This window comes from Amblyomma maculatum, chromosome 1 (assembly GCF_055883805.1).
Source record: "Amblyomma maculatum isolate TAMU_Amacu chromosome 1, ASM5588380v1, whole genome shotgun sequence".
Classification (NCBI taxonomy): Eukaryota; Metazoa; Arthropoda; class Arachnida; order Ixodida; family Ixodidae; genus Amblyomma; species Amblyomma maculatum.
The window spans coordinates 298,944,087-298,968,853 of NC_139344.1; the positions used below are offsets into that span (position 1 = coordinate 298,944,087).

The window sequence follows — 24,767 nt, forward strand, 5'->3', positions numbered from 1 at the left end:
AATGCTATGTATAAGGGCTGGTTATATTCCGAACATTTTTCTATTACCTGATTGATGGTATGGATATGATCGATAGTAGAGTACCGTTTCCGAAACCCTGCTTGATCCTTTGCTTGATTGCAGTCTAAGGTTGTCCTGATTCTATTAGCGATTACCTTAGTAAATACCTTATACGTAACAGACAGTAAGCTGATTGGTCTGTAATTGTTAAGGTCCTTAGAGTCCCCTTTCTTGTGAATGAGGATAATGTTTGCATTCTTCCATGGTTCCGGTACCGTCGATGACACCAGGCACTGCGTATACAGGGTGGCCAGTTTTTCTAGCACGATATCCCCCCCGTCCTTCAGCAAATCTGTAGTTATCTGATCCTCTCCAGCTGATTTCCCCCTTTTCATAGTTTCTAGTGCTTTCTTGACCTCATCCTTCGTCACTGGTGGAACGTCTGACTGTTTTTCCCTATCGCCAATCTCATTACGGTCCTGACTACTTTGGCTACTGTAGAGATCTGTATAGAACTCCTCGGCTACTTTGACTATCTTGTCCATATTAGTGATGATGTTGCCCGCCTTGTCCCTTATCGCATACATCTGGTTTTTGCCTATGCCCAATTTCTTCTTTACCGCTTTAAGGCTTCCCCTGTTCTTTACAGCATGCTCAATTTTCTCCATGTTATACTTCCTTATATCGGCCACCTTGCCCTTATTGATTAGCTTTGATATCTCGGCCAATTCGATCTGGTCTGTTGGATTGGAAGCTTTCCTACTCTGGCGTTTCTTAATCAAATCTTTCGTCTCCTTAGACAGCTTACCGGTATCCTCTCTAACTATCCTACCGCCTACTTCTACCGCGCACTCAGTAAAGATATCTCTGAAATTATTGTTCCTTGCCTCTAGGGTAATGTCGCCATCCTCAGTTAGAGCTGAATACCTATTCTGTAGCGAGATCCTGAACACTTCTGCCCTCCCCCTCACCGCTAATTCGTTGATGGGTTTCTTTCTTACTAATCTGTTGCGTTCTTTCTTCAGATTTAGGTTAATTCGGGACCTCACCATCCTGTGGTCACTGCATCGCACTTTCCCGATTACCTCTACATCCTGCACAATGGCGGGGGTTGAACACATTATGAAGTCGATTTCATTTTTAGTCTCTCCGTTAGGACTTTTCCATTGGCATATATCTTGGATCTTTGTGCGCCCGAGACCCCAATATTGACCATTATTGGGACCAATATATCCCAATATTGGACCAGTGGCGGTCCATTGACGGCGTGCTGCTTGGGTTAAAGGGGCATTGCTGCCAGTGTTGTACGAAGCCAACAAAAAGGCATGGGTCACTCAGCAGAGGTTGGCGCAACTGCCTAACTAGATATACACTGACAACAAGTGCTTAAAAGTGTATATACAGTTCCATGGTGGTGATTGCGGTAATTTTCACGGCTGCGCTGTGGGCGATATGGTAAAACTAATCTAAGCAGGCAGCAGACTTAGCGAGTTGATTTTCATTCATTAATTAATAAGCCATTTTTGAGAAGAAGCTACGCCACCTGGTGTGTATTTTGAGCCGAAAAAACTTGTTCTGGCTATAATGCAGAACTTATAAGTAGGGATTTTTGCGGTCCCTGAGACCTGCATTATAAGCAGTCTACAACTAACACTGGCAGGCTCAGTGTCCCCGCCCAATTCTCTGCCTTGTTTGCATTTTTTTCTTCTGTAACCTAACTTCGGAGCTACACGTTTCCATAAAATTGGTTACTACCATGATGTCACAGTAGGCAATTTTACACCAGACAATGATGATCGCGAAAACCCTGGTTCCGAGAACATTTCCTGGGTGCATACGCTGCGTGCGGTGCTAGACGCAAAGGCGTGAGCATGGCGCATGCTAGTGCACTGCCGTGTACATACTGGTTTTAGAACCAGAGGCTTCTGAATGTGAACTGCTCTTCTCTCGGAGCGTGAAATTTTCCAGGAAGTTGGCACGGGGAGCAAAGCAGCACCAGCATATGAAGGTTTCGTTACCTGGTGTGGGGTGGTGCTGGACGCTCAAACACGAACGCCTCGTGAGGCCACCGCGAAATGTAGTGCAAATAAATACTTTTAGTGATCTTTCCTCGCTCGCATTATGCACAGATGAAAACTTTTTTTTCTTGCTACCTCTACACCTCGTATCATATGCGGGTTCGTATTGCGGTACTTCTCACAGAAAGCATAGTGCAAAACATGCACTAAGCAGAAGCTTTACAGGGGAGGTCTCCTTATTCTGAGGGCAAGCACAGACTCAAAATAGGCACACAATGCCCCACATCTGAAGCTGTCATGAGAAAATCCATTAGAAAAGTCCCCTAGAAACCTACAAGTACGTAAATAAAATAATGCATCAAGCCACCTTTAGTGTCTGACAAAAGGCCCCACACATGCATAGAAAAAGGAACGTACACTGTGTCCACGGTCAAGCTCCTCCTTCCGCTTTGCTAGCTTTTCCTTCTGGTCAGAGAAGTTGATGAACTGGTCCAAAGCCTTTTTGTTTACATGGCTATACTTCTTCAGCTCGTGGTTGCTTTGCTCAAGCTTCTTGAAAAGCTGAAACAGAATAACTCCAAGAGTTAATTTTCCAGTGTTAGACAAACAGAATACAGTCAAATCTTGCTACTACAAACACCATATCAACAAATTTTTCAAATTTATGAATAGTTTGAAAACTCCCCAACAGATTTCCAACATTTTCAAAGCAAAAATATTTCAGAACATTGAATTTGAATATAGCACATATTGCAGAACAACATACATAATTTAGTTTTTCCGCTATAATCAAGGAATATCAGTACAGTAGAACCCTGCAATAACGAAACTGCCCAGAAAATAAATTTTTTTTTGTTCTCATGAAATTTTCATTGTCACGAAAATGCAATTAAGCACATCCATTATACTCGAGGGCAAAAATTTAATTAAAAAAAAAAACTGTTATTTTGCACCTAGGAAATTTCATATGATGTCGAACGCATCAAGCACATCACGAGAACTTTTCTTGTGCTCAAATGACTTCCATCATCCTCAACGTTCCTCTCATTTCATTTGTGCACATAGTAGCATCTTCATAGACTGAGGTTGCCAGTGTCCTGTGCAGTGCTCTGCCGTTTTCGAAGTGCAAAAAGTGAGCCAAATAGGATACGAACTCCTTCGCAATATCAGACTTCTTTCTGCCTATAGCAGCTTCAGCGATAATTGCAGATCCTGAAGAGTTAACAGCTGGCAGCCCCTTTCAAACAGGCCAAATAAAACGGTGTTCAGTGTTTGTGGCTGGTGTTACCTACAGATGGGCTAGCAAAGTGCCGTTTTCAGCGAACAAAGATTTGTAGCCACAGGGGACACAATCTCGGCCAAGGGGCGCTGCAATCGATCTGTGCAGCAGCGTCCTCCATGGAGACACCGGAACAACCTCCGCACTGTTCGTACAGTGCGGCCACGTCATGTGTTTCGTGCTGGATTCGAGCGTGTGTATATGTGTGCGCGCAGTTTCTCCTCCTGCCGAACCCTGGATGCTGTCGCGTTACAAAAAAAGGATAAAACAATAATTAAATTATGGTGTGCTTTTTTCGTACAACTTTTGGGAGAAAGAGTAGACTTTGAGGGGCAGTTGCCAGCCCTAGAAGTTAAGGGGGGACGCGACCTTTGAAAACCAAAAAATCAAGAAAGTAAATTTTTGGAGCATAATATATTCCGGTAGTATGTCTTATAAACTACCCTTTCAGTAATAATCAATGCCCAAATCACCGTAGATATACTCGAATTTAATTATATAACAAGCGGCGGCAGCCGCGGAGCAGCGGGCATGCGCCGAAAATTCCCAAACTTTGCGCCTGTGTCATTCCTCTCCCGCCGAACTGAGCACTGCCATTTTGGTTTTGTTTTGTTTGTGAATTCCTGCGCTTTCTTCTGCCACCTTCGGCGGCGGCGACGGTGGCACGGTCGAGGCGTGGCTTGCTTCCGATTAGAAGCCTCGCGACGGCTTTCAAGTTTCCCGTGCTCGAATTCAAGGCTGCGATTGGGTAAGGCGCGCGCTCCGCGAGAACGCGGGGGATTGGGCGACTGCTATTGGCTGCTGTGCCTGCTGATGCGTTGGTCTCCGTCGGCTGCCTCTCCGCGTCGTCTACTCCGGCTCTTTGCCCTCAATGTTGGCCGTCTTTGTACTTTGTGCTTTGTGCGTTCTGTTCGCCTTTTGCCATTTTTGTGATCGCCGGATTTACGATCTCTTGACGTGCCCTCTGAACGGTTTCGTGCAATGAGTTAAACGTTGCGTGGTCGCTCACGATGCCTCGAGATGCGACACGCGTTCAGTGCACGGAGGCAAAGGCAGTCTTCATGGCGAGGTGCACTGCCGCCAACTGCATCGACGCCTGCAGCGTCCTAGCATCTGTTACAGTGGAACTTAGAAAACAAGGAAACTTTTAAAAGCCCCTTGTCTTGCCCTACGATACCTATCCAGAAATTACCACAATGAATCTCGATGGGGCAAGCTATACAGCTGTTTTTAGGGCGAAAAGTATAGAGTACGCGCTTGAGCATGGGCACCGCCCGCGCTGCCAGCAAGCACTTCGGCGTCAACGAGTTCTGTGTGGTACATTACTGGAGATAGCGATTGCAGTGCCTACACGGACTCGGATCAAGAGTAGAACTGTATGGTCTGCTTTGAACAATATACCACGAAACGTGGGGAGTAATGATAAGCTGCGTGCGGCAAATAAAGTGCTTTAGAAAGACAGATAGATAGATAGATAGATGGATTTATTGAAAGGCAGAAAGGTTGGCCGGAATGATTGAAATCCGGCCTGCTACTCTGCACTGAAATTCGTGCTTTTGGAAACCCTGCACTTTTATACCAAAAGAAAATTCTGTGTTAAAGTAATATTTAGGTTGTATTTACAACAGCTGGCCTAAGAATTCCGAGTCAAACCAATTTAAATTTGCTTTTAGCACTCCAAAACATCTGCTCAAAATTTTCCTTGCATAATTATTGCACCCCCAACTTCACATCAATTTTCCGTGAAAAAAATGTGCGAGCATTATGCGAGTAAATACGGTATTTCAGATGGCAACGATCAATAAAGAGTGAGGCTAGTTTGTGCAAATGAGCCCGTTTAAATCCAAGACTGAACCCTTCATGGCGGTGAAGAACCAGTTGGTTGCAACAGTGATACTAGCTCGCATCTATATCATGCCAAAAAAGCAAGCCTTTGGCTGGAAAACAAACTCCAGAGTAATGCTGGCGCCTATTTTGGAGCGAAAAATTGAACTTCTGGACTCCATAGAGTCCGGAATATCAGTCATGATATTGGTGGATGTTCCTATAGGGTGCGTGACACTCCTTAAGTTGGAAATATCACAAAAGTGCGAATCATTGGAATGAGAAAAATTGGTCGGCTACTGTCAAAAGTAGACAGCCCTAGGGGTTTGCCTCTAAGCTGTATACCTAGCTATTCACTGCTTGGGAGGATAGAGGAGGCCATTCTTACGGTCGCACGGGGCTCAGAAGCAAACCCCTAGGCCTTTGACTGCACCTCATGAGTCCTTTTCCCTTTGCAGTAAATGACTGTGCTAGTTCAGTAGTTTCCAAGACGTCGGTAGGTTTCAGATCACCTTTGTTCATGTCACATCCACAGACTGTGTAAAATGACACCCTTTCTCGATTTCACGAAGCACAGAAATTCCAAAGATAGGAAAAACTTGTGCAAATATTTCAACTTCCATAGCACCATGACATGAGTATGATATGCACCACATGCATGCAGCCTGGCAAAACCAAAGCATAGACAACAGCAGTCATGAAATGCAACCAGCCACAGCTACTTTGGTTTCTTAGCCTTGTGATGCTGCTGCAGATTCCATGGCTGCAGTTTTGGAAAAGCCATTCCTATAGGGCAGTGCTCAGTAGAAATCGGGAGGGTTGGCAGGTATGGAATCGCTTTGTGTTGCCGGCACTTTCTGCCATCTCCGCTCCAAATGCAAGAGCTAGAATCACACAGCAGCAATGAGCGCGCGCTGCTTATTTTGTGCTCTATTATTTTTTGCTGCTCTCAAGTGCCACACTGTGCAATATTCCAAAAGTGAAAGTAGCAGAGACTGCGTTACAATATGACACACAGTGTCAACTATGGTCACTCACAGAAGCTAGGCTACTGAGCGGAATACCCGAAATCAAACTCGACTGTCTGGGGGTCTCGTCATAAAGCAAGAAAAAATAAATGGAATTACTTTTCGGACAATCCACGTATATGGGTTGTAGATTGCTGCGAGTGCTGGGTTTGAGAATGACGGAGGTGAGTTGGCAAGTACAGAAAACCCAATTCCCAAGGAAGAGAAGGTGTGCTTTGGCCCCGACAGGAAGGATGAGAAAAATGGATTAAGGGGGGACGCGAGTCTTTCGGACCGAAAAGTCGCGAAAATTTTTTTTTGCCATAGTTGGATGCATCTCATCATTTTCCATCATTTTGACAAGTTTGGTAGCCCAACACTGCATATTTATCGAAAAATCGCAGATTAAACATGCAAACTCGACAGAACTGCTTGCGAAAAAACATCGCGAAACGCCTATTTTGCGGTGCCTGTTGCGCTGTAAATACGCTTTGCAGCGCTGCGATCTTGGTCTCGTTTGAAAGAGCCGTGCCTCACCTTCCTTTCCCGCCAAAATGAAAGGCCAGTCATGATTCGCAGATGAGAAAAAGACAAAACAAAAAGTGTAATGCGGCCATGCTATTGGCTGCAGGCAGTCACGTGGCGAAATCTGCGTCGGCAATTGGCCGGCGCCATTTCCTTCAGACGCTCGGTGCTAGCATGGGCGACGCCATTTTCAAAAATAGCACCATGGGGAAACCGTATCGGAAGTTTCATAGCGTGCACAAATTCGGAAAATAGCATAAAAAATGCCGCAGAAAGAATGTCGACGACACGTCCACCGGCGGACAAGGCGACCTTGGCAAATGTTCCGGTGTTCGTCGCGGGCACGGAGCACATCGAAACGACAGCGGAAAGCGGCGAACCGCTGGATGATGAACTCATTGCACAAAAATCGATTTCAACAAACGATAGTGCAGTGCTGGAGCGTGAATCGACTGTTGTGACAAATGCTTCGACGCCGAGTACGGCGTCTGCCTTCGACACGGAGCAGCCCACGGACTCGGACGAGATAGGCGGCAGCGCGTTAGAGTCGACACAAGGTTTTTGACCAGCGCTGACCAAAAGAAGTTGCAGAAGGACTCCAATGATAAACTCGCGAGCCTAACAGCAATTTCGGCGAGCCAGAGGAAGATGGGGGATGCTTGCATCAGAATGCACACCTACCGGCCCGCCAGTGTCTGGAGCTACCTCGTCTGGAGCTACCTACGCGGTCATTGATTTGGCAGCAATTAACGGGCTGCTTCAAAATACTGTGTGTCGGACTTGCGGTGGCGACGTCATTGCAAAAAATGGCGCGGAGTATGGGATTGCCGTGAAATTGCGCATGGAGTGCTGCAATTGTGGAGCTATCGCCAACGAATGGAGCTCTTGGCGGGCAGAAAGTGGTGCAAAGTGCAAGCCGTTTGAGATAAATATTCTCGCAGCTCATGCTACGCAAAGCACAGGTAATGGCCAGACTGCCCTGAACGACATTTTTTCGGCAATGGGTGTGTCTCACAGGGGGTCCTACCCCATAAGAGCTACCAGGGCTATCTGAAAACAAAGCTGAAGCCAGCGGCAACAATTGCTGCAAAAAAGGAGCTTTCTGGCTACAGTAAATCGGGACAAATGGAAGTTGAGGCTGCCGTTACTCATTTTGAGGACTGCACTACACAGTGATGCTGTGTGATGGCGACAGCCGATCGTTCTGCGCTGTTGAAGACGCAAACATTCATGGATACATAGCTGTCCAAAAAGAAGACTGCGTTAACCATGTTAAAAAGCCCATGAGGACAGCGTTGCACAACATTGTGCAGAAGCACAAAAGCAATGGCGACTCCCTTACTGGAAGAGATCGCCTGACCGGATGAAGCTTTCTAAGTACAGTAGAATCTCGGTGATACGAACTCGGCTGATACGAAATTCGGTGTGATACGAATTCATAAAATTCCCCGGCCGAATCGCATTGCGTTCAGTGGGCAAAAAATCGGATGTTCCGAACACTTTTTCTTTTCGCTACGGGTGATACGAACTTCGGTATCACGACTGGTCGAGGCCCACGCACACACGCACAGCGAGAAAAGCGTGCGCAGCACTGATAGCACGGATCACGCACACGCGCGCGAAAGAAGAAAAAAAAATTACAGCAGGAAAAAACCGGCTTGGCAACCCGTGGCAGCAGCGAAGTTGGCGAAGGAAGGCGGCGATATCTTGCCCTCCCCTCCCGCTCTCTCTCTTTCTCTCCCCTCCCCCCCCGCATTTTTTTTTTTTTTTTTTAGTTGTGCGCACGGCCTTGCGGCCCTCTCCACATTTCTCCGCCGCCCCGCAGGCCACGCTCTTCCGCTTTCCGGAGTCTCCGCTGCAGTGGCAACACGTTGCTTCGTTTTCTCGTTTGTTGAGGCTGACACCGCGTTCATAGCGCATCGTTTTGTGATCATCTCGGCAACGCGAAAAGGTACATCATACTGCAATGTCACGGAAGAGAAAGGCGCTGACCTTTAAAGACAAATTGGAAATTTTAAATAAGGTGGACAAAGAGCCCAAGAAAAGGTGCACTGACATGGCCAAGGAGCTAGGCCTGCCGCTGTCAACGATCGTTGGTCAGCGCGACCAAATTATGCAGAATGTGCAGCACTTCGCGATGAATTCTGAAGAAGCCAAAACTGCCCACCATGTGAAGTTGGAAGAGGTTCTTCTAACGTGGTTCAGAGAGCTCATGGCGGCTGGCGTCAACATTGACGGAAAAGCGCTTCGTGAGAAGGCAGCGGAAATCGCACTCACACTTGGAATTGGTGACTTTCAGGCCTTCGGTGAATGGATTCACCGGTTCAAGGTGCGTCATAGTCTTTCCTACAAGACCGTTTGTGGCGAAGGAAAAAAAGTCGGCGCCTCCGCCGTGGAAGACTGGATGACAACCACACTGCCGTCTTACATAGCGGGATATGAGGCACGTGATGTTTTTAATGTACAGTCGAACCTCGATATATCGAATTATTGATTATATCGAACACTTTCTATATCACGCGGAAAATCGCATGCATTTTTAATTTTTTATTTCGAACGGCGTCGGTTGCCAAATGGATAAATCGAACTCTGCCACCCCAAACCATGTGCACTCTGTTGACAGGAGGCGAGCTTTCCCTCAACGCCCTCGAAGATAGCGGCGGCGCGATGGGCGTTCCCGACTGCTGCGCACGATCGCTGCATACATCGGTCGCGCCGAGGGCGCCACTTGAACGTAGCGGCGTATGCACGCGGCGGCTTGGCCGGGCTAGGGTGGCTAGCCTGATTTAGTTTGTCAACGACTAATCGCGTCTCGGCGCCGCCACTTGTGCTGCGCCAGTCGTTGTTATCGTGTGTGGCCTAGGCAGCCTAGGTGGCCTAGGCCTGTCACGGCGTGGTCGGTGTTGTGATGGCTGCAAACGCGAAGAAGCGGACGACCCTGACATTTGCTGCGAAATTGGAAGTGATCCGCCGCGTTGAAAATCGTGAAAAAAAGTCAAGCGTCGCCGAAGCTTTCAGCATACCGAGGAGCACTTTGAGCACTCTGCTGAAAAACAAGAGTGACATAAAGGCCAAGGAGGAACAAAACCAGCACTCAGGCGCGCGGCGGGTGCGCAAAGCTGCCTTTGAAGATGTTAAGAAGGCGCTGCACAAATGGTTCATCGACGCAAGGGCCCAAAATATTCCTGTATCGGGACCGAAGATACAACAGAAGGCCAAGGTTGATCCCGTAAGCGCTGCCCCGCTCCCGACTGCAACTGAGGCTGTAGCTGCTTTGGACCTTGTACGCGGCTACTGCGGCGCAATAGAAGGCGCTGGACTATCGCTTGTGGACCGTTTAGACTACGTTGAGGACGCCGTGGTTAAGCACGCGGTTGCCAATTTGAAGCAAGCTACGCTGCTACAGTACTTTGTTTGAAACTTCAAGTGAGTATTTATTGCGCCACTGTGCCACGATTGGTTCATTGATTGATTTGTACTAGTTTTTGACGCGTTTTCTACGTGATTTTGTATATCGAATTCCGGCTATATCGAACTATTTGCAATCACCGCGTTGTTCGATATATCGAGGTTCGACTGTAGATGAAGCAGGGCTGTTTTACAATCTGCAGCCCGAAAAAAGTTTGCGCTTTAAAGGCGATGCCTGCCGGGGCGGACAAAAGAGCAAACAACGTATCACAGTTTTGTTTTGTTGCAACGCCGACGGATCGGAAAAGATGCCGTTGACAGTCATTGGCAAATATCAAAAGCCCCGATGCTTTAAGGCAGCCGGTCGATTGCCCTGCGTCTACAAGGCGAACAAAAAAGCATGGATGACGTCTTCTTTGTTTATGGAATTCGTCACGTACCTCGACCGTAAGATGTCTTGCCACAACAGAAAAATAGTTTTGCTGCTGGACCAGTGCACCGCCCATCCAAAACAAATGACACTACAGAGTGTTAAGGTGGTGTTCCTGCCCCCGAACGCAACAAGTCATTTGCAACCACTGGATGCTGGGATTATAAGGAATGTTAAGCACCATTTCGAAGCTTTGTTGGTGCGCCGCCTCCTCGCGAAGATTGAAAGGAAGAACGCGAATCTCCAGATCACTCTTCTGGACGCTGTGCATTTTCTTGCAATTGCCTGGGATCGCGTCATTCCTACGACCATCGCCAATTGTTTTGCGAAGTGTGGAGTTTTGAAATCCGCTGTGGCTACTGCCTTGCAAGTGCAAGATCCGATTCCCATCGATGCCTGGAATCAATTTGACGTCGACTGTTGCGTCGACGATTTCTTCACCACGGACGACGACCTCGCCACCTGTGGTCTCCGCACGGTTGAAGATATCGCGGAGGAAGCGTCATCACAGCCTGGCATTCCATGCAGTGACGAAGATGATGACGACCAAAGCGTTGATGACCCACCGCCGACGGCAGCAGAAACGATGCACGCCATCGATGTTCTGCGGCGCGCCGTGACCTCCGAGTCTGTGCGGGAGAAGACAGCGGCCCAATTTTTCAGTTTTCAAAACTCTCTGTTATCAGATCTCGCGGAAAAGAAGGTGCAGAAGGATATACGCGATTTCTTTCAACGAAAATAAATATTTCGTACCTGTTGGAAGGCTTGAAAACGGATTTTGCTCGTTTTTTGGTGATACGAAATTTCGGGTGATACGAAAATTTTCGTCTCCCTTTGAATTTCGTATCACCGAGATTCTACTGTACTACAGCTAGGCCCTAAAGTCCAATGTTGGTGATGTGGACAGCATGCAGCAGGCAGTAATGGCCACCTATTACCACGTGACTTTGACAGACCAGCTCTCTGATCACAGTCTGTGTCCAAGTGGTCCAGACTCTTGGTGTAAGCATAATGCTGCTGCTGCCAGAGGAGAGACGCCGCCCAGCCACACATACAACCTGCTGACAACGTAAAGCAGGCGCTGCGCCCTGTGTACTAGCAGCTATCTCAATAAGGAGCTGCTAAAACGCTGCCAAAAGGGGCAAAACTCAAAATGCTAATGAACCACTCCATTCTGTCATTTGGTCATTGATGCCTAAAGACAAACATGCCTCACTGTTTGCCATCGAGGCTGTAGTGGCCGAAGCAGTTATGCGTTTTAATTCTGGAGTGAAGCAAGCATCTGCACACATACTTCGAGAATTGCAGCTGTTGGAGAACTGCACCAGTTCCAAGAAAGCGGAAGAAAAAGACTGTCGACGATTGACGAGTGTCATGCGAAAAAGTGCAGCCTCGGACACATTTTGGGGGTCAGCAAAGCGACGCCAGCGATACAAACGTGATGCTGACTACTTACCAGGTGCCTTCTAGGCGGTTTGCTTCGAATAATAAAGCACTTGATGTGTTTCCTATGCTTGAATATGTTGCATTTAGTGTTTTGTGTTTTTCTCAGTTTGGTTTTCTTCATCACCCTACGAAATTCGGATCAGCTTTTTCTCGGCTTCCATTCCCCCAATTTTTACCATGTGTTTTGTTTGGAAGCTGAATGTTTGCTGCTTGCAATAAGGTCACCAAATAACCTAACATAGTTGTGAGGTTTAAGAAAACAAAAATAATATATGTGAACTTCAAATAGCTGTAACTGGTTCTAGGAGAGATAGACCAATGAAACTACCCTTATTGCAAACATTGATGAGGGTAGAATCAACTGATATAAAGCTTGTTTAGGTGGATGCAACCAATTTTTTCAAAAATTTGTCAGTGGACCATGACTGATATTTCTTGATAAAAAATAATGGCAGCATTTGCACAAAATTGGATACCATATTTAAAATCAGCACGTTAAAGTACATAATAGCTGAGGTTTTCATTCTGCTAAGCCCAGTATTAAAAATTTTTTTCTAAGACCCTCTTCCCCCCCTTAAGTGACAGCATCCTCAACAAGGACAGACTATGTGGTATTAGAGCCAAGTGTAGCCATGCATAGTGTGATAGGGACGTCAAGGACAAACACCTCGCCTAGTACTAAGCCTCAGTATCTTGCTATCACGTCTAAAATCAATTAGGCTAACATGTAATGAATTATTACTACAGTTTTGTTTTGCTTCATCTCTCCTGGAGGCAGCACAAAAGATGACTCACCTGCTTTAAGCTCAGGTTCTGGTACTTCTCAAATGCATCTGCCGGCAACGAACCAAGCTCTCGAATCTTCCGCATGCACTCTTCTTTCTGAAAGTAAACACAGCAGACATAGAACGGTGACACTTTGTTTACAGGTGCACAAGCAAGTAAACATTGCCACTCGCAGAGCCCCTCTGGCTATGCAGCAAACACAGTGGAGAAGTTTCATTTACAGTCCCCGGCAGTTCCGGACTACTTGCCAACAGGCGTCCGGTGTTCGGTTTTCCTCATGCAACCCAGAAGCTCCGCCCATCAGTACAGCTCCCAGTCCGGCAGCCATAGTGACTACGAGCGCATTTTGAGTACTTTTCGTAATTGTGCAGAAGATCTCGTGTGCTAAACAATGACACAAGCTCCGTTCTAACCAGCTGTGTTTAAATCTTCCACCTTCGCTTGAATGCCCCCAGCACGGATTGTTTGTTCGTGCTGTCCAGAAGCTCTTCACCTGTTTAGCGATCTTCTCAGGTCTGAAAGTGACCGCTGTGTGCTGGAGCGGCCAACGCTCTTTCAGGGGTGGAAGAGGGCTCCAAAATTTTGGAGCAGTTTTGGGAGCAGTAATAAAGCCACTCTGGAGCAGCTTTGAAGCACCAGTTTTGGAGCATTTGAATTGTGCATGGTAGTATGTTTCTAAGGTCCAACGACTTTTATAATTGCAGTTTTCTTTTTCTGAAATACAAAATCTCCAAACTGATTCTTTTTTATGCAAGTTCAATGCCTTTCCAACTTCGCGCTCATCTCTGAGAAGACAAACGGCCAAAGCAAGTAAAGATGTATAACACAGGCTGACCTTAGCAGAACACTGGCTGGTGCACTTCGTAACACCTAGTCTGACCTAATGCATTTACCTATTTTGACTTGACAGATTCAAACGTCCAGTCTGCCACTTCGATGCGCTGATACCAATTTGGAGTTCAGATTAATGGGCATGACATTTCCACTCCCTATCCTGTACATATCTATTTTATATTATTTACCTAGAATACACCTCAAAGCCCCCAGATATAGGGTATTATGATCCTTACTGATATTTGCCTGGGCTGATAAATTCCAGAGAACTGGTTATTCTGTCTGCCAAAAAGCCACCTTCAGACCATGATAACTCAACAAGCTTGACGTCCCGGCGAAGCATGTCGTCCACGTTATCAGCAATGAGTTGGCGCTCAGAGGCCGACACGCGATAAGGACGCTGTCGTAAAGGTGCGTTTGTACCAGTGTCGATTGTGTGTGTAACGACAGACGTGCGACCCAGCGCAGTGTGAGGAAGGTCGAAGGCAGAAGTAAAGTTCTGTAGAAGAGCGGCGAGTTGATCGCATTGTGTGGGTGGAAGATCTGCGTCAATAGCTTGTTGAAGAACATCGGGTGGTGTCGAAGCGGTCGCTATATCGCAAGAGCTGAGAACATTAACGTCTAATGAAGTAGCCGTGGCAGGAAGAGTATTTACAAGCGCGGGATCAAGTTCTTCAATACGACCGAGACACTCGCCGCGTAGCAGGACGGACGGGCATGAAAATGGATTTCAGGCGTACATTGCACTAAGGGCATCTTCGAACTTGAGAACAGCAAAACCTTCCTTCGCCTTTGCCTGGGTCTGCATTCCATGTCCCTATTCCAAGGGTACGGCAACGCCCTACGAACCCTTGGCGTACCGCGGACAATCGGCCAATCTGCTCCTCTTGCGGGCTGCCGGGCCATGTCGCACGTTTTTGCCGCCAACGCCTTCCACCTTCTCGAACTGACCTCTGGAACTACTCCTATGATACAGACCAGCCCTCGCCGAGAACTCCGCCCGGTTCCGACTTTGTATCTCGCGACAATGAAACGTATACGACTCGCCGATCATCTTGTCCTCGTCGCCGTTCCCCGTCCCCGCTTCGACGTTCTACCGGCGCTGTTGAGGGAAACTAACAGTTGCAGTTCCCGGGGCAAGAACTGCGCTTGGTTCGAACTCTTCAAGTCCTCCGTGTTCTCCCACAAAACGTAATACAAGTGTTTGTCGACGGCGTCGCAGTACTCTCTCTTGTCGACACGGGCGCTGCCGTATCCTTCATCAGTGAAGCTCTTTGCCGTCGTCTTCGTAAGGTGACCACCGCGCTTTCCGACTTTTCGCTTAGCACCGCCTCAGCGCCTTAGCATCCCTCAGCGGCGTGCACGGCCCGTGTTCTCATCGAAGACGCCTTATACACCATCGAGTTTATTGTACTGTCTCGCTGCTCACACGACATCATCCTGGGCTACGATTTCCTTTCCACTCATCGTGCCGTTATTGACGGCACCAGCGCGGAAGTTTCCTTTTTACCTCTTTGTGATACCGTCTTGTGTAACGTCCCTGCCCGGTCTGCAAAACATCTTGTCGCCAATGACACAGACATTCCTCCCTTTTCTGCGGCCCTCGTTCCACTCTCCTGTGAAAGCGCTACTGCTTCGACTGTCTTCTTCACACCTTCCGACGCCGCTTCACGCCATCCCTGCCTCCTGCTTCCATTTGCTGTGTTTCATAAACGCTGGTTCTCAAGTTACTGGAGTATATCACATAGGTCCAGGCCTGTAGAATTTGCGGAATGTGTTGGCATCGTGAAATTCATTGCGGTAATTTCTGGATAGGTATCACAGGGAAAGACAAGGCCCTTTTTCTAAATTTCATTGTTTTCTAAGTTCCACTGTAACAGATGCTAGGACACTGCAGGCGCAAATGCAGTTGTCAGCGGTGCGCTTCGCCATGTGGACGGGCTTTGCTTCGCTAGTAGGAGTAATACCTGCGATACAAGCACATTTTTGCTGACAACTTCATAGCCATCGCTGCCGCCGGCGCAGCGCAGCTCACCGGTCAGCTTGTACACATATACGCTAGCTACGCTCCGAAGTCTTCGATTTGAATTGCACCTTTCTCTCATCAACAGACAGTAAGGTTTCAATAAGGCAGTGCCACGAGTGAGCCATATATCCTGTTAAGTTGGCCAATACGAAAGCGCCGCCCGCTGATACTTCGATGCGAAACAAACGACTACAAAGGAGCGCACGGCCAGGCGCAACTAACACGGCGCGTTCTGCTGGCCACAGGCGTTCACAGGCGGCACTACAATGGAAAGCTAGTAGCATCCGGTGTTGTGAACGCTGCGAATTTCTCGCCTATTTTAGTTATGCGGCAGGGACCGACCTTTTTCGATGTTGTGTACAGCGACACGCCAAGCAAACGCTGTGAAGATGTGACGATGCTGCCGTACATGGGTGCTGTGCCACTGGACAATTTTGGCAGCATAGAAGTGCCCTCGGACATGATTTCGTGTGAAAAATGCATGCTGCTCTGAACCAGACAGCTTGTGCACTTTTCGCACTCAAACACCGGTGACCCCGCTCCATACGTAGGCGCTACCGGAATTTTCTCGGTTAATGATGCAAACCAAAGTCACAAAGCTAGGTTCGCAATAACCGTGGTTAGCAGCGTAACTATACACCATAAATGAGGTCGGTTTTGCATGTAAACAGCAGTAACCATGCACATTTGCGAAAAGCGGGGTGAAACTAGCATGCCCATGCGACATCGTGACGCTTTTTTAGTCAAAACCATGTACTCAGATCGCTGCACAAATAAACTCTGAATATTACCTTCGTGTAATTGTGCTTGCCACTGTCGCCCTGCCTATTTAACCTATATGCTGAGTGCATCATGAGGAAGGCCGGTCTGGACGAGTCTTCAACTGGAGTGAAGATTGCTGGGAAACGTATCAACAACCTTAGATATGCGAATGATACCACTTTAATGGCAGAAAGTGAAATGGAACTCAAGAGACTTCTGATGTGCATACAAGAAGAGAGTGAGAAGTTTGGGCTTAAACTGAACATTAAAAAGGCAAAGATCATGGCGCCTTGCCCTATCAAGTCCTGGAGCATCAAGGGACAAGAATTGGAAGCTGTGACAGAATTTCTCTTCTTGGGCTTCAAGATTACCCCGGAAAGAGACTGCAGCCATGAAATTAGGAGACGCCTGATTCTGGGAAAGAGAGCCATGGCTAGCCTTGACCGCCTAGTAAAGAGCAGAGACATTACACTGCCAACCAAGATCCGTATAACTCGTGCTATGGTCTTTCAAGTTGTGATGTATGGATGCGAGAGTAGGACTGTGAAGAAGGCTGACCGCCGAAGAATTGACACGATTGAATTGTGGTGCTGGCGGAGACTCTTGAGAGCTCCTTGGACGGCCAGAAGATCAAATCAGTCGATATTGTCGACCATAAACCCTGACTGCTCATTGGAGGGTCAAATTCTAAAGTTAAAGCTCAGCTACTTTGGTCATCTGATGAGAAGAGAGGAGTCGCTGGAGAAAGATTTGATGTTGGGAAAGGTTGAGGGTCACCGGAGAAGAGGTAGGCAGCGAACGCGATGGTTAGATGGCATTCTCGAGGAGCTGCAGATGAAGTTATGTGATGTTAGGAAGATAGTGAGAGACCGGAAAGCGTGGCGTGATATGGTCCATAGGGTCACGAAGAGTCGGACACGACTGAAATGAACTGAATTGTGCTTGCAAAAAAAATTAAATTTTAAGGCATTTTTGTGAAAACAAAATAATTTCCACATAAGGCTGCAGCATCCGTATCAGCACTACCATCAGTTCAAAATGACACTTAATTTTGCCGTGTGACAGCAAACACCAAAAGTGTCATTCTTCTATTAAGTGCACTTCGTGAAAGTGTCACTAAACTCTCCTGTGTGATGGGATATAAAATCTCCTTTGCTGCTGCTAGCCGCAAGCAAGGTTGCTGCTGCTAGCCGCAAGCAAGGACGCAGCGAGAGAGAGCGAAAGCAGCGATTGAGTCATGTGTCAACGGACTGGAGAGGCAACGCTACGCTAAAGTGTACTAGAAGAGGGCAGTGGGTTTAAGGCCCAACTCCCACGACATATCCTGGGCGTCGGCGCTCAGCGTCCTTGCTGTCAGCGCCGACGCTGAGCGGTGCGCATCTCCATGGGACGCGGCGCTGGCGCCATTGGCGCTCACTGCTGACGCTTGTACTCGCGCTGGTGCGTTGTTGCTAGACCTAACAAGCAAACATTGCCCAAAACAGTTTTAACATTTACTCAGTGATCTCTGCTTTTTAAAGTTATAAGAGACTTAATTTATAGACATGGAACTTAACTGCAGTTTACACATTCTACTTCTGCACAAATAAACATGCATCTTCCACATTTTTCTCTGCTTTTAAATACAATCTGCAACGCCATCGACGCAACATCAATTTGTCCCATTTTCCGTGACAGTAGCTGAGACAAGTTCTTTGAGTTTTGTTCCTCCACGGCTGAGATCAATCAGTCGGCTGCGAACGGTTTTGCCATCACGGCCACGTGCGACGATGGGAAGCGATGACAAAAAAGTGAAGAGGAAAAAAAGCCCGAAAGGCTCCGCGCGAGCGAAAATTCCCAATCCAGAGGTCGCGGCTACCCTGTCCTCTCAATGGTGTACGGTGCCTAGACGTGCACCAATGAGAGACCTACGTGGGTGAGCAGCTCGGCGCCTGCGTGAACGCTGACGCCGAAATCTAGCACGGACAGATCATGGTGCTCCGCTCGAGTTTTCTGGCGTCTCGTACCATGCGCAATGGTTGCTCCGCTCGAGTTTTCTGGCGTCTCGTACCATGCGCATGCTCAAACCGGTTTCTGCATACGCCAACAGCGCCGACGCCCAGGATATGTTGTTGGAGTTGGGCCTTTACTCCCCAGCCGAGCCCGCGCTAGCGGTGATGTCGTAAATGTCAACGAATTTTGTTTCTCCGAGTGGCCGCGTCGCAGCACTGATGTCAAGTTCACTGTAGCGCTTGGCCATGCCGACCATATTGAAACCTGTGCGCGTGTGCTGTTAGAGTTTTCCCAAACGTCCTACTGCTCGCGTTTTGTCTGTGAAATTTAGTTTTTTTTTTTTTTTTCAGTAAAATGAAGAAAAGGTGCGCGCAACGAATGTGACGAAGATTTCACGTAAATTTGTTTAGCATGCCTCAGTGTCGACAAAACCATTGCTACTCATCAGGAAAGGACGGGTTGCGTTCACGTCGAGGGTACCCCAAATATATTATTTACAGTCCCGAGAAACGGAGAGTTGCGGAAAGAATGGAAGAAGAATATGTAGCACTATCCTAGTTGATAGCAATCAGCTCAGATAATAATATACAAGCTGACGTTAACCTAACTCTCCCAGCCTTCATGCAACCAGCTCGGCAGCAAAGCCATATCTTTGCCAGCACAAGCATTTCTGTCTGACCATAGCACGTCATTAGCAGTTATTATTGATTAATATTCCATATTCCAGGGTACGTTGGGCGCCGGTATGTGATGAAATTAGGAAGCAAAGGTTGACTGGCACTCCTCACAATGCCATCTCCAGGTGATGACTTCCAACTCGCTTGGTTAACACATTTTCTTGAGAAGGGAGTGGGGAGACTGCTGTACACGTTGAATCTGCTCTCGGCTGTAAAACCTGTTTACTAAATGCTTGAGTTGCCATTAACTGCTGACTGTCAACGTCCAGTATGTGTTTAAAGTTGTGAAAGCAAGATTGGGGCAAGAGGTTGTCTGCTTAGCTCGCTCGTGCGTGTGCCTATTTTTATGCCAGGATAATCAGTTTTTATTTAATTACTCAGCTCCACTTTTAGGCTAAAGGCATAAATTCCAAGAAGATAGGCAAGGGAGAGCAAGCAAATAATCTTAAGCTGACCCATTGCTCATGATGGGAATGAATAAGTGCTTGTAAGTGCATATAGCTGAAATAATATTTTTGAGGTCTAGCATTTTAATTCATTTTCCTAAGCTCCTCTTTTCACAGTGCACTAATTGATTAGCTAAACCAATGCTAGGAGGGCGTGAAAGAAGGTAAAATAAAAGCATACACATTCAGGCTTCACTGCATACTTGATTATTTGACACACATTTATATTTTGTTATCCAAGAGAACATTCAAGGAATATTGTATGGGCTAAAAATTTTCGTTAACAAGGACCAGTGTAGATTTCGTCATCCAGTTAGAGCTAAAACCTATGACGAAAGTGTCGTAAATGGTTCAAAGTACCATATTACTGTAGCGCGTTGCATTTCTAGCTGACGTGCAAGAAGTTAAAAATAAAAGGCTGGATGAGCTCTGGCCAACTATGTGATCGATGTCGTCACACTTCAAACGACGAAGTTGAGTACCACGCAAAAATCGACGCAAAAACATGAAAAAGGTAATATTTTGATACCAGATGCTTCCATCAAGCCATACATATCGCTGACTGCGTGTCGCGCCACACCTCGCCCTGCCTGTGACATCAAGTAATGCTAAATAAAGAATGTCATTGCAGATCGATCATGTATACCGACAGTCCGTCAACCGTTAGCTCCATCAAAGTAGGTGCAAGAATTAAAGCAACGCGTACATAACTGCGCGCGCGCGCCGCATACAGCCGCACCAGCAAGAAGCTACACTGAAGCCACTTGTGGCGCCACCTCTCGTACCTGACATGAACGGCGCCAGGGAACGGGTGCCAGTGAGCCCACTGCCCTCTTCCAGCACACTTTAGACACGCGCCCCTGAAATCAACGCGTCGTAGCAGACATGCCAACAGAATAAAAATAAAAACCTGCAAACCCCTCGGCAGATGTCAGAACAACCTTTGAACTCGTAACTGCGCACGCCACAAGATCGCTTCGTATGATAGAGTAGCTCTCGCGGAGTGACCGCGCGCCCCCAGTAAAGAATGTGGCGGGGGTGGGCGCGGTTGCTCCATACTCTTCAATATATACGTATCGACACAGCGCGGGGCGAAAATAAGAACTTGTAGAAAGATTTTACAGACGGCGAAGCCAGTCCAAGCACGCCAGCTTCGCTCTCAGGAACAAAGTTTTGAACGGACAATAGTGAACGTACCGGTACGTTCGTGACAGTGAAAGGGTTAAACCGTACGCATCTTGGGCAGGCCGGGCGTCTCACGCATATATCACGAACGCACCACAAATTAGTTGCCGCGCATCAATCCTTTGCGTGTTTGCATAGAGTGCTGCTTGCACCCCCCCCCCCTCCCCTCATAGGGAAAAAGAAGGCGACCCTATAAAAGCATAGAACTTCAAATGACCGTTGTGCTGTGTTTCTCACTACTCCTAACTATGCTTATATAGCTTAATCACTCCTTAACTGCCGAAGTATAATAAAATCCATTACGCTCTTCGCCTTTAGCCTATATTTGCAGACTGTTTTACGGATGATTGAGTTAAGGAGTTTTCTTACAATTTCCAACACTCTTGTAGGTAATATATATGAAGCAGTTCTTCATTTATCAGCCTTTTTTTTTTTTTTCTTTTTCAGGTAAGCTTCCTTAGCATACCAGTACACAGCAAGCTGGAAAGAGCAGTGCTCTAACTTTTTGGCGTTTCGTTTAATATCTCTAGCTTGTGAGCAACAGAGGGCCATTTTTTAACCTACACCAGCTACACTATTGTAGCAAAAAACCATTGAGGGTATTGGGGATTTGCTAGACTGGTGTAGGTTTAAAAAATGGCCCTACTGAGAGTTGCTCTTATCTGAAGCAGGGGAACAGCATGCTAATAAGTAGGTCGCGTGGTGCAAATGCCTCAATCGCAAACATCGATCATCAGACACCTAACTGTACGTAATATATCGGCGAGCGCCAATTAAGCTTTCTGTGGATTTATCCGTCTTTCAATCTCTCTTTGCAGCTATATAGAGAGTCTGGTTCTTTATAGACAAAAACATTTCCATTGGTCAGAACCTTCGCTAGACTACAAAATGACAAACACTTTACTGACTTCAAAGAAGGAACTGTAACGAAGTAGAGTGACTATTTCTCCCAAATATCTGGTTACGGATACTGAACAACTTTCCTAATCGGGGTAATTGGGAACAGTTATTGCGATATAGCAAGTGTAACGCAGCGCCCTGCCAGTGTAGTAAATACTACACGCTGTCAAACATCTGTCTTCCAGTCACTTGAGGAGGCTGAGAGATTCTTGCTCTTGTTTCTGGTGGAGATGTACCCTGACGCACCCAGACGCAAAGCAATAAGTTTGGCAATTGAAATATTTCTGCATTGTTGCTTGTCACTTCCATCCACGTTGGCCCACAGGAGGACTGTGATCCATAGCTTGCTATGCTTGCCGCCGTGGCAACGATCACCTTTCAAAGCCACTGTGCGATTAGGCAGCATCTGGTAGAACAATGCCGTCTCGTTGGTGTTATACAGTCGAACCCGGATATTTCAAACACGGATATATCGAATTTTGGTTATATCGAACTCACGGAATATCCCCTTGAAAATCCCATGTAAAAGTAAAGGAAAGCCGCGTCATATATTGAACTCAATTTCACCGGTCGTTTGATATATCAAACTCTGCATCACGCACTGGAAAGTGTGCCTTCCCCAAAGACGATCGCATCACCCTCGGCCGTTTGCCGTGTGACGTTTTCAAGCCACGCGCGGAAGGAATGAGAGGGGGCAGTTAGGTGACGGCTGGTCTAGAGCAGCGCCGCGCCCATTCCCCAAAGGCGCGCGCATCTGCGGTTATCATTTCCCGCGCGTCAGCACGTGACGTTTGCAAGCCATGTACATGAATGAGCCAGAGGGAACCGGTGGGAACGAGAGGGGAAAAACTCAATAGAGGGAAGCATTCTTTTGCCGAGCTATCTCTATCGCTGTGCTGTGCGCGCGGCGTAGCGTAAGATATGGCGGCTGCGAACGTTAAGAAGTGGCTTTCTTTTTTTTTTTTTTTTGCGGGTGGGGTTGTTTATTTTGCATGTATGAATCAACGAAAGCATGCGGTTAGCTGCGATTATGACACTGGTTTTTAGCATTTTCCGATTAAACAGCATTTAGCTATCACGCTTTCCAATGATTTTGTGGAATTGGACTACGCCTGCCCCAAGCGCGGCGTCATAAATCGAACCAGGCTTCAAGCCATCATGGACACTCTGCCAAGTTCGCTCCCTGCCACTGCAGGAGCTATCAAAAGATAAGCACGCCCCGACGTTATCGTTGCGCAGCATCTTGGTACGCTGCCAAGAAATGAGCTGCGGATAAGACGACCGAAACGGAGTGGCGCGCGCTATCCACATGCAAGCAAAAACGCTCGCGATTTCTGCTGCGGCGACAGAGAAACCTTTTTGAGCTGCCGTGGTGGCTCGAGCTGAGCTACGAGAGGGACGCAGTTCCAAGTTGGAAATTTTTCGCTCTGTCGCTGCCGCTCGTCGCTGAGATCGCTCAATCACTTGCATGTGAGCGAGCTGGCATTAACGCTTCTTTTTTTTTTTTCAAATTCTCGGGTGCAAAAGTGGAGGGTGGGTTCATTATGGCAGTGGGTTGATTACGCGACAAATACGGTATCGTTTTTTCGCATTGTAAGTGCTGCCACAAGCCGATTTCTGTATATCGAATTATCGATATATCGAACTATTTCGCGATCCCCTTCGAGTTCAATATATCCGGGTTCGACTGTATATGTCTGCCGGATCTTAGCGCTCAAGGATATCTGGCACTGCGTTCGTAATCCAGGCAGCCAATTCTGTTGCATCAGCCGACGACGACTCACCGCTCAAGCTTTTGCCAACGATCGAGTGTCGAGCCTTAAACCTATGCAGCCTGCCGCTGCTGGCCTGGAAGTCATTGCGACCAAGCAGGCATGCGAAATCTTTTGCTTTTTGTTGTAGGACCGCACCACCGATAGGAATGTTTTGCGCCCGGGTTGACATGAACCACTTGAAAACGGCTTTATCCACGTCTTCACAGGTTGCTGCCTTCAACCTTTTCTGCTGGCTGCTTGCCCCCTTTTTAAGGAGTCTATGATGGATTCCTTAGAGCTCAAAATCGTGGAGAGTGAACTTTGCGGTACCTCGAAGTTTGCGGTGACATTTTTCTTCTTTTTGCCCTTCGCAACGGCATCCAGTATGCTGGCCTTCACTTCTAGAGAGAGCATTTTTCGTTTGCCACTCATGCTGCTGGAACGGAGCCGCCAGACAAGCGTCGCAACTACGACAACGACGAGGGACAGGTCAGCAGTCTCACGACAATGTGACAACAAACAAATGCACACACGCTGCACGCCGACATGCGCTGCGCAAAAAATAGGCATAAACTGGGTAGGGAGCCTGCATGCTGCGCTGCGGCGCCTAAACTGGGCCGTTGCTCGTGCCGCCTAGTGGAGTTGCTCAACACCATGTTTGCGTCTCCCACGTAGTACATCAGATGGCGCAGCGTATGCCACGTCGTATCATCATCGTCATATTTTTAAGCGTGCTCAGCTCTGCTGCACCGCCGCGCCAAGGTCTACCCACCTTGGCCGCACTGCGCTTATTTTCAGGCTGCGTGTGCTTTGATGGGCGCTGCTCTCAACCACTCAGGATCATGGTACACCTATGTTCAGGCATTGAGTCTTCAACTAAATTTCGTTACATTAAAAGTTCGGCGAAATTTAATTCGTTATAGGGGGGCTAAAAATGTGTTCTATGTGCCCAAAGTTACCGAAACTGAACCTCTTCGTTACATCGGGGATTAAGTTAAATTGAAGTTCGTTGTACTGTAGTTTCGTTTTAAAAGTAGTAAAGTCAATTTCCCGACACGGCACCTATTCAATATAATGCATTTCGAATCCACATAAACCGTACCAGCTTATCGCGGACGTATCGGTTAGCACGTACCATTTTGACTTTTCGTCGCACAATTCATGGCGGCAGTACTGCCTCACAAAAAACTGACTAACATTGTGACAAACCTCCATAAACGCGACAGACGCGATAGCAAGCTACATAGCCAATGAAAAATTGGAGCCAAGTTTACCAAATGCAGCTGCGATGATGATGATAATACAACTAGCACCATCTTGCGGGGAGCGCGCCAATCCAAGCCGTAAACTAACTGTGGCCTCCGAGCGCCGTGCCGCCGGAGCCGATCACGGAGCCATCCACATACTCCGTCCTCCCCCTAGCGGGCCCTATTTTGGAGAGCGACTGGTCCTAGGCTTTTAAGGGGCA

The 24,767-nt window shown here is 47.4% G+C and overlaps 1 protein-coding gene across 1 annotated transcript in view; it reads right to left on the bottom strand.

Annotated features, from left to right (window-relative positions):
• Window positions 1–24,767, bottom strand: part of SMC3 (structural maintenance of chromosomes 3) — a 295,374-nt gene that overhangs the window by 35,710 nt on the left and 234,897 nt on the right. Inside the window, exons 25-26 of the mRNA XM_084591644.1 lie at window positions 12,733–12,819; window positions 2,436–2,579 (exon numbers count right to left, since the gene is read on the bottom strand). Coding sequence (XP_084447770.1) covers window positions 2,436–2,579; window positions 12,733–12,819 — 231 coding nt within the window. The remainder of the gene's footprint in view (window positions 1–2,435; window positions 2,580–12,732; window positions 12,820–24,767) is intronic.